Source organism: Notamacropus eugenii, chromosome 1 (assembly GCF_028372415.1).
Source record: "Notamacropus eugenii isolate mMacEug1 chromosome 1, mMacEug1.pri_v2, whole genome shotgun sequence".
Classification (NCBI taxonomy): domain Eukaryota; kingdom Metazoa; phylum Chordata; class Mammalia; order Diprotodontia; family Macropodidae; genus Notamacropus; species Notamacropus eugenii.
In genome coordinates, this window is record NC_092872.1 from 90,099,251 (window position 1) to 90,112,257 (window position 13,007).

The 13,007-nt window shown below is 37.3% G+C and overlaps 1 protein-coding gene across 11 annotated transcripts in view; it reads left to right on the plus strand.

The window, feature by feature from the left end:
* The window catches only part of ATF7IP2 (activating transcription factor 7 interacting protein 2), a 90,214-nt gene that overhangs the window by 43,326 nt on the left and 33,881 nt on the right, over positions 1–13,007 (plus strand). For 9 of the 11 annotated variants that reach the window (XM_072608947.1, XM_072608982.1, XM_072609008.1 and 6 more), the window contains exon 4: positions 10,100–10,234. The exons of the other annotated variants lie outside the window; for them this stretch is intronic. In XM_072608947.1, the coding sequence (XP_072465048.1) occupies positions 10,100–10,234 (135 nt within the window). The remainder of the gene's footprint in view (positions 1–10,099; positions 10,235–13,007) is intronic. 11 annotated transcript variants of the gene reach the window in all.

The following is a 13,007-nucleotide window of genomic DNA, read 5'->3' on the forward strand; positions in this document are numbered from 1 at the left end:
AAAAGAACTGGAAGTGTTCAAAAAAGGATTTTAAAAAAGGATTTTAATTTAAGAGAGTTAGAGGAAAAATTGGAAAAATAAAGGAAATGCAGAAGGAGATACAAAAATAACTCCTTTTAGGAGAATTGGTCAAATGGTAAGGTGGTACAAAGAGTTGGGCAAGTAGAACCTAATGACTCCATAAGACATCAAGAAACAATAAGACAAAATCAGAAGAATGGAAAAATAGAAGAAAATGTAAAGTATCTCATCAGAACAACTGACCTGGAAAATAGTTCCAGAGATAATTTAAGTATTATTGGACTACTTTAAAGCCATGATTAAAACAAAAACAAAAACCCAGACTCCTTATTTCAAGAAATTATGAAGGAAGAATACCCCAACGTCCTAGAATTAGGAGGTAAAATAGTGACTGAAATTGTCCATCAGTCATCCCCTAAAAGAGATCCCAAAATTAAAACTCCCAAGAATATTATAGCCAAATCCAGAGCTCCCAGGTCAAGGAGAAAATAATGCAAGTAGCCAGAAAGAAACTGTTCAAATATCATATAGTCATAATCAGGGTTCCACGGGATTTAGCAGTTTCCACATTAAAGACTGGAGGGCTTGGAATAGGATATTCCAGAAGACAAAGGAGCTAGGATTATAACCAAAAATTACCTACCCAGCAAAACTGAGTATAATCTTTCCAGGGGGAAAATGGATATTCAGTGAAATAGAGGACTTTCAAGCATTCTTGATGAAAAAACTCATTTCAGTTATAAACCTCAGGAGAAGCATAAAAAGGTAAACAGACAAGAGAAATCATAAGGGTTTCTATAAGTTAAACTGTTTGCATTCCTACATAGGAAGATGATACTTGTAACGCTTAAGACCTTTATCATAATTGGGGCAGTTAGAAGGAGTATACATGACCTTGATGAGATGAAATTCAAAGAAAATAAAATTATGGGATGAGAAAGAGGATTGCACTGGGAGAAGGAAAAGGTAGAATGGGACAAACTATTTCGCATGAAGAGGCACAAAAGAGCTAGTACTGTAAAGGGAAATATTGGGGGGGGGGGCATTGCTTGAACCTTACTTATTAGAATTAGCTCAACGAGGGAAAAATACACTTGTGTATAGAAATTTATCATACCATATGGGGAAGTAGGAGGGGAGTGGGAATGGGAAATTGATAGAAGGGAGGGCTGATTTGGGGAGGCAGTGGTCAGAAGCAAAACATTGTTGAGGATGGACAGGGTGAAAGGAGAAAGAATGAAAGAGAAAGGGGCAAGGGGAGAGAGAGGAAGACAAAAGGGAAAAATAAAATGAAGGGAAATGCACAGTAATAATTGTGAAAGTGAATGGAATGAATTCACCCATAAAATGGAAATGGATAGTAGAATAAATTAAAAACTAGAATCCTGGTAAAAGTAGGGACTTGCTTGAGCTCTCCCCCAACCCCTCCAAATACCTGTAAAAAATGACTCTAAATAAATTCTAGAATAGGAGAACCCACAAAATGACAGAGTAAAACAAATTTCTAACCCAAGACAACCTGGAAGGTCTACAAGAAAGATGACTTGCACCAGACTGGGAGAGGAGCATAATCTAGTGCAAAATGCACCAGCACAGATTGGGCCCCAGGGAACCTGGAGCAGGGGGACTGACTCACTGACAGCTGTGGTGCTTTCCAAACTTCTCAACCCACAAATGCCAAAGACGTTTATCTTTTTGTCAGTAGGAAAGATCTGTCACACCTGGGTGAGAGAGGAATGCAGTCCAGCCCCAGCACTGTGGTGGAGGTAGTGGCAGCTGTTTCCAGAGCTCTTGTCCCACAGAGGGTGGGGGGGATTAAGTGGCTGATCAGAGAAGGATTCCCAGGGATCTCTGCTGACACTGAGGCAGGATTCTCTTCTTTTACCCATGCTTGATTCTGGGTTGAAGTCCTGGATGGCGGTTCTGGAGCAAAGAGGAGCCCTGAGGTGACAGAGCTTGTGATGGCAGTGGAAAGGGAATCCTCACAGTTCCAAAGCAGAAAAGAATGCTTGTGGTCACTCAGACCAGAACACAAGCTAGGAGAGGCCACCTGTCCTTTGATCATACTACCTTGGAAGAACTGAAAATTTACAAGTCTCTAGAAGTATCTCTGAAAACAGCTGCAGAAAACCCCTGAAGCTTGGGACAGTACACTCTCCACACTGGAAACAGAGCCTTACCTTAACAGAGAGTTAAAAAGTCAAGTAATTAGCTGGGGAAATGAGCAAGCGGGGAAAAAAAACTCATACTATAAAATCATACTTTGGTGACAAAGAAGATCAAAACATACAGCCAGAAGAAGACAGCAAAGTCAAAGCTCCTGCATCCAGAGCCTCCAAGAAAAATATGAATTGGTTTCAGGCCATGGAAGAGGTCAAAAAGGGTTTTGAAAATGAAGTAAGAGAAGTAGAGGAAAAACTGGGAAGAGAAATGAGAGCAATGCAAGGAAATCATGAAAAACGAGTCAACAGGTTGCTAAAGGAGACCCAAAAAAATAGTGAAGAAAATAACACTTTAAAAAATAGAGTCACCCAAATGGCGGAAGAGGTCCAAAAAGCCAATGAGGAGAAGGATGCCTTAAAAAGCAGAATTGGCCAAAATGGAAAAAGAGGTCCAAAAGCTCCCTGAAGAAAATAATTCCTTAAAAATTAGATTGGAGCAAATAGAAGCTGAGGATTCTATGAGAAATCAAGAAATTTTAAAACAAAACCAAAAGAATGAAAAAAATGAGGGACAGTTTGAAATTTCTCATTGGAGCAACAACTGATCTGGAAAATGGATTCAGGAAAATGTAACTAATTTAGAAATTGTTGGACTACCTGAAAGCCATGATCAGGGGAGGAGCCTAGACATCATCTTTCAAGAAATTATCAAGGAAAACTGCCCTGATGTTCTAGAATAAGAGAGTAAGAAATTGAAAGAATCTTCCACCTCCTGAAGAAGATCCCAAAAGGAGGACTCCTGGGAATATTATAGCCAAATTCCAGAATTCTCAGGTGAAGGAGAAAATATTTCAAGCAGCCAGAAAGAAACAATTCAAGTATTGTGGAAACACTATCAGGCTAAGAGAAGATTTAGCAGCTTCTACCTTAAGGGATTAGAGGGCTTGGAATATGATATTCCAGAGGTCAGAGGAGCTTGGATTAAAAGCAAGATCACCTACCCAGCAAAACTGAGTATAATCCTTCAGGGAAAAAAAAAAATGAAAATTTGATGAAATAGAGCATTCTTGATGAAAAGACCAGAGCTGAATAGAAAATTTGACTTTAAAATCCAAGCTTCCAGAGAAGCATGAAAAGGTAAACAGGAAGAGAAATCATAAAGAACTTGTTAAAGTTAAACTGTTTACATTTCTACTTAGAAAGATATTTGTAACTCATGAGACAAATCTCATTATTACAGTAGTTATAGACAGAAGGCACAGGAGGAATTGAATATGAAGGGATGATATCTAAAAACTAAAATTAAGGGATAAGAGAGGAATGTACCAAGAAAAGGAGAAAGGGAGAGGTAGAATAGGATAAATTATCTCACATAAAAGCGGGAAGAAATAGTTTTTACAGTGGAGGGAAGGGGGGAAGTGACAGGGAATGAGTGAAGTTTACTCCCATCAGATTTGACTTAAGAAAGGAATAACATACACCCTCAAATGGGTATGGAAATCTATCTTACCCTACAGGAAAATAGGGGGAAGGGGATAAGAGAAATAATAGAAAGGAGGGCACATTTGGGAAGGCGGTAATCAGAAGCAAACAATTTTGAGGAGGGACAGGGTGAAAGAGAATAGAATAAATGGGAGGGGGAGCAGAATTGGATCAAGGGAAATATGGTCAGTCTTTCATAACATGACTGTTATGGAAGCGTTCTGTATGACTACACAAGTATAACCTGTATCAGATTGTTTGCCTTCTCAATGAGGGTGGGTGTGGATGAAGTAAGGGAGAGAATTTGGAACTTGGAAGTTTTGAAAATTAATATTAACAGTTGTTTTTACATGCAACTGAGAAATAAGATATACAGGCAATGGGATATAGAAATCTATCTTTCCCTACAGAAAAATAGAAGGGGAAGGGGAAAAGAGAAGGGAGAGGAGATTGATAGAAGGGAGGGCAGATTAGGGGAAGGGAAGATTGGCAATTGGAATGCAGGCCATCTTGGGGTGGGGGAGGGAAGAGATGGGGAGAATATTTGGAACTCAAAATCTTAAGAAAATGAATGTTGAAAACTAAAAATTAATTTAAAAAATAAAAAAACAACCCTCCAATATATTGTTTACAAGAAACGCTTTTGAAGCTGAGAGACACACAAAATGAAGGTAAGGGGCTGGAGCAAAATCTGTTATGCTTCAGCTGAAGTAAAAACAAATGCTAAGATAGCAATCATGATCTTAAAAGATAAAGAAGGAAACTACATCTTGCTGAAAGGTATTATAGACAGTGAGGTAATATCAATACTAAATATACATGCACCAAATAGTATAGCATCCAAATGTTTAAAGTTAAGTGAATTACAGGAGGAAATAAACAGTAAAACTGTACTAAAGGGGACTTCACTGTTCATATCTCTGACCTTAGATAAATCTAACCACAAAATAAACAAGAATTAAGAAGATGAATAAAATTTTTGAAAAGTTAGATATGATAAACCTCTGGAGAAAACTAAATGGGGATGGAAAAGAATAAACCTTTTTCTCAATCGCACATTGCACCTGCACAAAAATTGACCATGTAGTAGGGCATAGAAACCTCACAATCAAATGCAGAAAGGGAGAAGTATTAAATGCATCTTTTTCAGATCATAATATAATAAAAAATACATTCAATAAACGACCATGGACAGATAGAGTAAAAGTTAATTGGAAACTAAGCAATCCCTAAGGAATTAATGGTCAGAATAAATCATAGAAACAATCAATAATTTCATTAAATGAGAATGATAGGACAACATACCAAAGTTAATGAGATACAACCAAAGAGCATTTAAGGGAGAATTTAAATTTCTAAGTGCTTATATCAGTAAAATAGATAAAGAGTAAATTGATGCATTGGGCATGCACCTAAAAAAAAAAAAAACTAGAAAAAGAACAATTTAAAAATCCAGTTAAACAACAAATTGGAAATCCTGAATAGCAGAGAAGAAATTAATAAAGTTGAAAGAAAACCATTGAATTAATGTATTTTGAAAAAGTCAATAAAAAAACCGTTGGCTAATTTGATTTTTTTTAAAAGAAGAAAACCAAATTATTAATATCAAATATGAAAGTGTGAATCCACCACCAATGAAGAGGAAATTAAAGCAATTTATTAGGTATTTTACCCAGTTATATGCTAATAAATCTTGATAATCTAAGTAAAATGGATGATTATTTATAAAAATATAAATTGCACTGATTAACAGAAGAGCACATAGAATACTTAATAGCCAAAGCTTAGAAAAAGAAATCAAAGAAGCCATCAGTGAACTTCCTAGGAAAAAATCTGCAGGACTAGATGAATTCACAAGTGAATTCTACTAAACCTTTGAAGAATAATTTTAATACTATATAAACTATTGGGAAAAATAAGCAGAGTCCTACCAAACTCCGTTGATGACCCACCTGTGGTGGGTGATACTTAAACCAGCAAGATCTAAAACAAAGAACACTATAAACCTACTTCTCTAATGAATATTGATGCAAAAAAATTTTAAATGGAATGCTAGGAAAAGAGGTTCCAGCAACATACAACAAAGATCATACACTTTGACCAGATGGGATTTACATCAGGAATGGAAGGCTGGTTCAATATTAGGAAAACTACAAGCATAATTATATACATATATGTGTATCTATTATAGATGTATGTTTGATACCAGATCCCATTAAATATTCATTGCAAAGATTTTTTCCTAGGTGATAGTTTCCTTTATTTTAGCTGCATGGATTTTGTTTGTTCAATTTTTTGTCATTGAAAAAGTGGAGGGTTTTTTTTTTTTGCAATTGCATTTATCTGTTGTTTGATTCAGCAATCTTTACTTACCTCTAGTCCTGAAAGGCAGTTTTTTCCATTCTCTAATTTTTTGTGAAGTTGTTATTCAGTTATCTTAGTCATGTCCCATTCTTGTGACTTCATTTGGGGCTTTACTGGCAAAGACGCTCAAGTGGTTTGCCATTTCCTTCTCCAGGTCATTTTACAGATGAGGAGCTGAGACAAACAAGGTTAAGTGACAAGCCCAGGGTCACACATCTAGTAAGTGTCTGAGGTCAGATTTGAACTTCAAGATGAGCCTTCTTGACTCCAGGCCCAGCACTAGCTACTGCACCACCTAAGTGCCCCTTTGTGAAGTAACCTTTTCTACTTACTTTGGGTATCCATTTGGAACTCACTGTGGCAAGTGGTATAAGATGCTGCTCCAGATCTTCCCCCCTGCGCCAGTTCTTGATTAGTGAATTTTTCCCTTTCCTTCCTCTTCCCGTCCTACCAGTTTTTTTTTCTTGGATTCATCAAACATGGGACAACTGAGTCCAGCTGTTTATTTGATACTTGATCGTCTAGGCCAGTAGTGTCAAACTCAAAAAAAACAAGGACAAATAAATATGCATAAGAATCCCTGTGAGCACATGTTGACTTTAAAAATCACATATTAACATTTTGTTTAATTATATTTTTATTAATTTAGTTAAGTATTTCTCAAGTACATTTTTAATCTGCTTCTTCTGCATTGAGGAGCGTTGCAGGCCACAGGCTGCATGTTTGACGTCTCTGATCTAGACTGCTCTTTATTTTTAAAAAAGTACCAAGTACTTTTCATGTATATTGATTTTTAATGTTGTTTAAGCTCTGGAAGTTGTATGCTCTCCTTTATTCCTTCTACTTTATGAAGATGTTTTCCTTGAGATTTATTGTCCTTGAATCTCTTGTTCCTCCAATTGCATTGTATTGTTTTTTCCCCCCAATTTTCAAAGCAATCTTTTTGCAGTTTGTTGTAGCATTACATCTGTAAATGATTTTGGGTGATATCCCCATTCTAATAATTAGGAAATTACTACAGTAGGTAGCCTCCAAGCACCCTTCTAGCTCTAGACTCAGTAAAACTTCAGTAAAACAATGCTTTGACCACATTAAATAGTATACAATATTTGACCCATTGCTCACATTAGCTATATCCATCTTTTTGTCATCTTTGCCAACTGGCTTAGTGTGAAATTAAATCTGTATATTAGCTTGTATTTTTCTTATTAATAACTTGGAATGTGTTATATGGTGGTTAATAGTTTAACATTCTCGTTTTCAGAGCTCTTTGTTCCAAATCTAATGACCTTTTCTCGTTCTGCATCCTTCTTGATCTTCCTGTGATGTTTGACACTATTATTCACCTCCTGGATAGTCTTTCCTCACTAGGTTTTTCTGATACTGGTCACTACAACTTCTCTCCATGCAATCTTTCTTTCTCAATCACTTTTGCTGGTTCTTCACTGATGTCAAGTCCACTAACCTTGCATGTCTCCCAAGACTCCATCCCGGACCTTCTTCTCCCTCTATTGTCTTACTCGGTGGTCTCATCAACTCCCATGGATTCAGTTATCATTCTTGTGCAAATGATTCCCAAACCTACATATCCAGTCCTAGCCTACCTTTTAGACATGTCTGTTATAAGCATTCAGGCATCTCAAATTCTGCCTGGCCAAAACAGTACTTATTATCGCTCCTCCCTTGAGCCTTCCTTTCTTGCCACCTTTCCTGTAACTGTCCAGAGCACCACCATCCTTTTGGTGTATCATCCTTAACTCCTCACTTACCTTACATAACCAGTCTTTGCCCAAATCTTGTCATTTATACCTTTACAACTTCTCTCATATATCTCCTTTGCACTCAAAACCACAGCCCTAGTTTCAAAGCCTCATCACCTTTCACCTGGACAACTGCAATAGCCTTTTAACTGGTTTATCTCCTTCAAGTCTCTCTCCACTCTAATCTGTCCTCTACTTTGCCAAGATTTTTTTTTCTAATATATAAGCATGTCACCCTTCTGCTGCTCAGTAAGCTCCAGTGGCTCTGTTATCTCCGTGATCAAATATAACGCCCTCTCTTTGGCATTAAAGCTTTTCGTAATCTGGTTCCTTCCCCCTTTTCCCATCTTCTTACATTTTACTCCCCTCCATAAACTATCATTCAGCTGCACTGTGCTACTTGCAACTCCTTGAACATTATACACTATCTCCTGTCTCTCAGACATTGTAACTGGTTATTCTCCATACTTGGAATGTTCTGCCCCTTCGCTTCCACCTATTAGTTTCTCTTGCTTCCTGCAAGTCTCAAGTCCCATCTTTTTTTTTTTTAATTAATTTATATTTGGTTTACAACATTCAGTTCCGCAAGCTGTTGAGTTCCAAATTTTCTCCCCGCTCTCTCCCCAAGATGGCATGCAGTCTGATATAGGCTTTACATATGCATTCACATTAAACACATTTTCACATTAGTCATGTTGCAAAGAAGAATTAGAATTAATAGGATTAACTATGAGAAAGATGAAACAAAACAAAAAGGAGAGCAAATAGTCTGCTTCCATCTGCATTCAGACTGTAATTCTTTTTCTGGATATGGAGCATTTTCCATCATGAATCTTTTGGAGTTGTCTTAGAACCGTACATTGATGAGAAGAGTCAAGTCTATCAGTTAGTCATAGGACGATGTGATTGTAACTGTGTACAATGTTCTCCTGGTTCTGCTCCCCTCACTCAGCATCAGTTCATATCTTTGTTCCCAGGTTTTTCTGAAGTCTGCCTGCTCATCATTTCTTATAGCACAATAGTATTCCATTACATTCATACACCACAACTTGTTCAGCCATGATGGCTGAATTGATGGCTATCCCCAAAATTTCCAGTTCTTTGCCACCCTGAAAAGAGCTGCTATAAATATTTCTGTACACATAGGTTCAAGTCCCATCTTGTGCAGGTCTTTCCCAGTGTTTGAAGCTGTTGAATTGTTTTCCCTCTAAGATTTTGCTTCCATCTACCCTCTCTCTCTTTTTTGTGTACTTATTTACACGTCTCCTCTGTTTGAATGGATGTTCCTTGAGGACAGGGACTGTTTTTACCTTTCTTTGTATCTTTTGTGCTTAAGCACAGTACCTGGCACATAGTCTTGTTAGACCCCTAAATATTTTATGTATTTTTGTAGCAATTTTGAATGTAGTTTTTCATCCTGTGTTGGGGTATTGTTATGTAGAAATACTAGTGGGTTTGTGGGTTAATTTTGTATCCTAATTTTAATGCTTTACTGGAATTGTGAATTGACCTAATTTCTTTACTATTTTCCTTGGGACTTTTTAAGTAAATGATAACATGTCATTTATAAATAACAATAAATTTTTTCTTCTCACTGCCAGTGTTTATGCTTTAAATTTCTTTCTGTTGTGAATTTCTTTTTCTATTGTTAACATTTATAAAATGATATCAAATATTGGGGAAAACTTGAGGGGTTTGCCTTATTCCTGTAATTGAGGGTTTCATTTTTTATAGCTGCATTGCAGATGCTAGCTATTGATAGCTAGCTAGCGATAGCTAGCTTTTGATTTTAGCTATATATGCTATCATTTTATTTTTAAAAGAATACTTAAAAATGTTGGTAAGGGGTCAAGATTTACTTAGGAATATTACTTCATTCCCTAATGTTTTTGAATAAATGTAGCATTACATTAATTTTAATTTTTAAATTATAGTGAGTCAGTTCTATTAATAATATGTTTTAGGAAAGATTTACATATAAATATAGGTTAACTATAAATTTGGGTTAACTTAATGAGATTGCATTGAATTTTTATCAAGTATTAAATAAATAGTACATCTTGAAATGTAGGAAGTCCAAACTAAAATTTGGCTAAGAAACGAGGTGAAAATTGGATACCCTAATGAATCCATGTGATTTAGAAGGAAAAAAATGTTGCGGTAATTTTTTATTTCTATGACTCTGCAGAAGAGAGTAAACTTGAAGAATTAGGGGAAGCTTGCATGTTTTTGTTTCAAGAAGTAGAAAATAAGCCCCAAGGCATATGAACTTTTAACTTGAAATGTAGGGTTTTTATTTTTCATTTCTAGGTTAAGTCCTTGATTCAACAGGAAGTCTGCATTGTAAATTACAAAGTATTTGACCATAAGCTGAAAGAACTAAGTGAGCGAGTTGACAAGACCCAGTGCAGAAAAAGGCACGAAGCAATAGCAATCGAACTTCTTGTAAGTTTACTTCTGTGAAAAATGACATTGTGACCTCATGTTAATATCTTAGTGAATCTCATCTAGTCTATTTCAGTAGCACGTCTTGAGGTTGAATTGTTAGTACATCAGCATGGATTTATTTATCGAGGCACTTGTACAAAGCCCAGGGAGTAGAAAGGAAAAGAAAAAAAATCTGTGCCTTGAAGGAGTTTACATTTCTAATGAGAGAGACAACATATCATTAAATACGTGTATGCAAGATGCATGCAAAGTAGATTAAAGAAAACCTTAGAGGTAGGCAAGACTGAGAGGGACCTCCTTCAGTAGGTAGCATTTGAATTAATCTTAAAGGAAAATTCCAGGCATGAAGGGTAGTCATTGCAAAGGCACCAAGATAGGAAGTAGAGCCTTGTGTTGGAGAAATGGCAAGAGAGCAGTAGAGATCCTAGTGTGTGTGAAGAGAAGTAACGCTGAAGGCTGGAAGGATGGGAAAAAGCTAAGTTGTGAAGAGTTTCAGTGCCAAGTAGAAGAGTTTGTATTTAAACATCCAAAGCCGTTGGAGAGTGACATGGTCAAAATGCCTCACCTTGGCATTTGAGGGCTGCCTCGATTGGAGTGGGGAGAAACGCGAAGTGTAGAGACCAGTTTGGAGGCTTGTGCAGTAGTCCAGGAGAGAGGTGATTGGGGCCTGCCCTAGAGTCATACCTGTGGGAGTACAAGGAAAAGAAAATGAAAAAAAAGAGAAAAGAGATATGTGGGGATAGAAGTAGGATTTGGCAGCTGATTAGATATATGGGGGAGTGAGAATAAGGAGTTGAGGACGAAACAAGGCTGCTAACCTAGATCAGGGCTTCTTAAACTTTTTCCAGTTCAGACCCCTTTTCATATTTCGACAGCATTTGTTGGTGTTAACCCGTGCTGAATGTTCAGAACCAAGGCTGTAGTGAAGTTGAACAATGCAGCCTGAGCAAGTGCTGCCAGAAACACCTTGTATTCATTCCGCATTTGATTTTTAATTAATTTTTGGTTGTTGCTTGTTCAAAAATCTTTTACTGTTGCCACATTTTTCACAGTCCCATTTAGGATGGTGACCCACAGTTTAAGAAGACCTAGATGACAGGGGATTGTGGTGCTCTTGACAGTGCTTGAGAAGTTCAGAACAGAAGAGGGTTTGGGGAACAATGTATACCAAATTCTGTTTTGGGTTTATATCTACTTCTGTATGTCCACTAGGCAATTAATAGTGGGAGACTGGAGCTCAGGAGCTATAAATGTGGGAATCATCAGCATAGTAGTGATAACCTAATCCATAGGACTTGATGATATCAACAAGTGAGAGAATGTAGAGAGAAAAGAGGGGACCAGATAGAGCCTTGGAGTATTGGTGGTTAGTGGTCATGACATGAATGAAAGCAGAAGAGTCTGAGGAGAGGTCGGACAAGGAGGGAACCCAGGAAAAAGCAGTGTCATGAAAGTTCAGAGAAGAGGTTGGTAGTGATTAACAATGCCAGGTTTCACAGAGAGGTCAGGGGAATGAGGACTAAATAGGGGCTATTAGATTTAATGATTAAGAGAACGGTATCAGTTGAATGAAGAGGTCAGAAACCAGATTTCAGGGGGTTTATAAGAGAATGAGAAAAAAAGATACGGAAGCACCTGAGCGTAGATAACTATTTCAAAGAGTTTAACAGAGAAGGGGACAAAGAAGATTGTATGACAACAGCTGTAGTGAAAATATTTTTAAGTTTGGAGGTGGGGCATGGATGCATTTGTAGGGATGAGAGTGAGGAAGATCTACTAGAGTGGTAAGGGACTAGGATCAGTGGTATACGTAGAAGGGTTGGTTTTGACAAAGAAGAAATGTCTCTTCATCTGAGACTAGAGAGAAGGAGAAAATGGTAGGGGATAATATCAAGAAGGACCTCTTGGCTAATGGATCCAGTTCTTTTGGGTGAAGAATAAGCAGGGTTCTCAGCTGTGCTGTTAGGGGAAGCTTGAAGAGAGGAGGTTTGGAACAACAACTTTAGTGAGCTGGGTAAAGAATTTTTAAGGGAGATTTTAAAATTTCTCTGTTATAGTGAGGGGGCCAGTTGAGATAAGATCTAATACCGTTAGAATGAACTCAGTCATCACTTTTTCTAACTCTTTAACAATAGATGAATTAGGAGTATGGAATATAGGTGATGGGATTAACCCATGCATGGAATTTGGCACGGTGTGATCAGGCAAAAGACTAGGGGGCAAGGGGTTTGAGAAGACAGATGAGAGCAGAGTTAAAGTGGTTCATGCAGGGGTTCACATTAAGAAAGGAAAAGAATGAAATCAGAGCAGTTAGAAATGACCTGAGAAAGTACTGAAAGGTGGAGATGTTAAGAGGTGATTGTGAGGACTGGGTTACAGGGTTGCAAGGCATGGGGAGGGAAGGGTATGTGAAAGATTTTTATCAGATAAAGGAATTTTGGAGTTCTTTCACATGGAATTAGAATACTTGTGAATGATAGTAAGATAAAGAGGGGGTGAATCATCCTAGTATATAAAAATGGAGGGAGTAGGTTACTAGAGATCAATTGATTGAGGAATTCAAGAGTATATGAGGTGATAAGGTTCAGAGTTGGGTTGTCCAGAAGGAATTCAAGAAGCAAATCTTCTCTTAGTCAGGAGAGCTTTATTGAGGCAAAAGTAGTGGGCTAGTCCTTAGGGTGAGGAGAGTGCCCATTTGGATTTAAAGTATAACATTTTGGCCCTTGATAGAGTTTTGCCGCATTCACAAGGAAAGAATAAAGTGGAATTG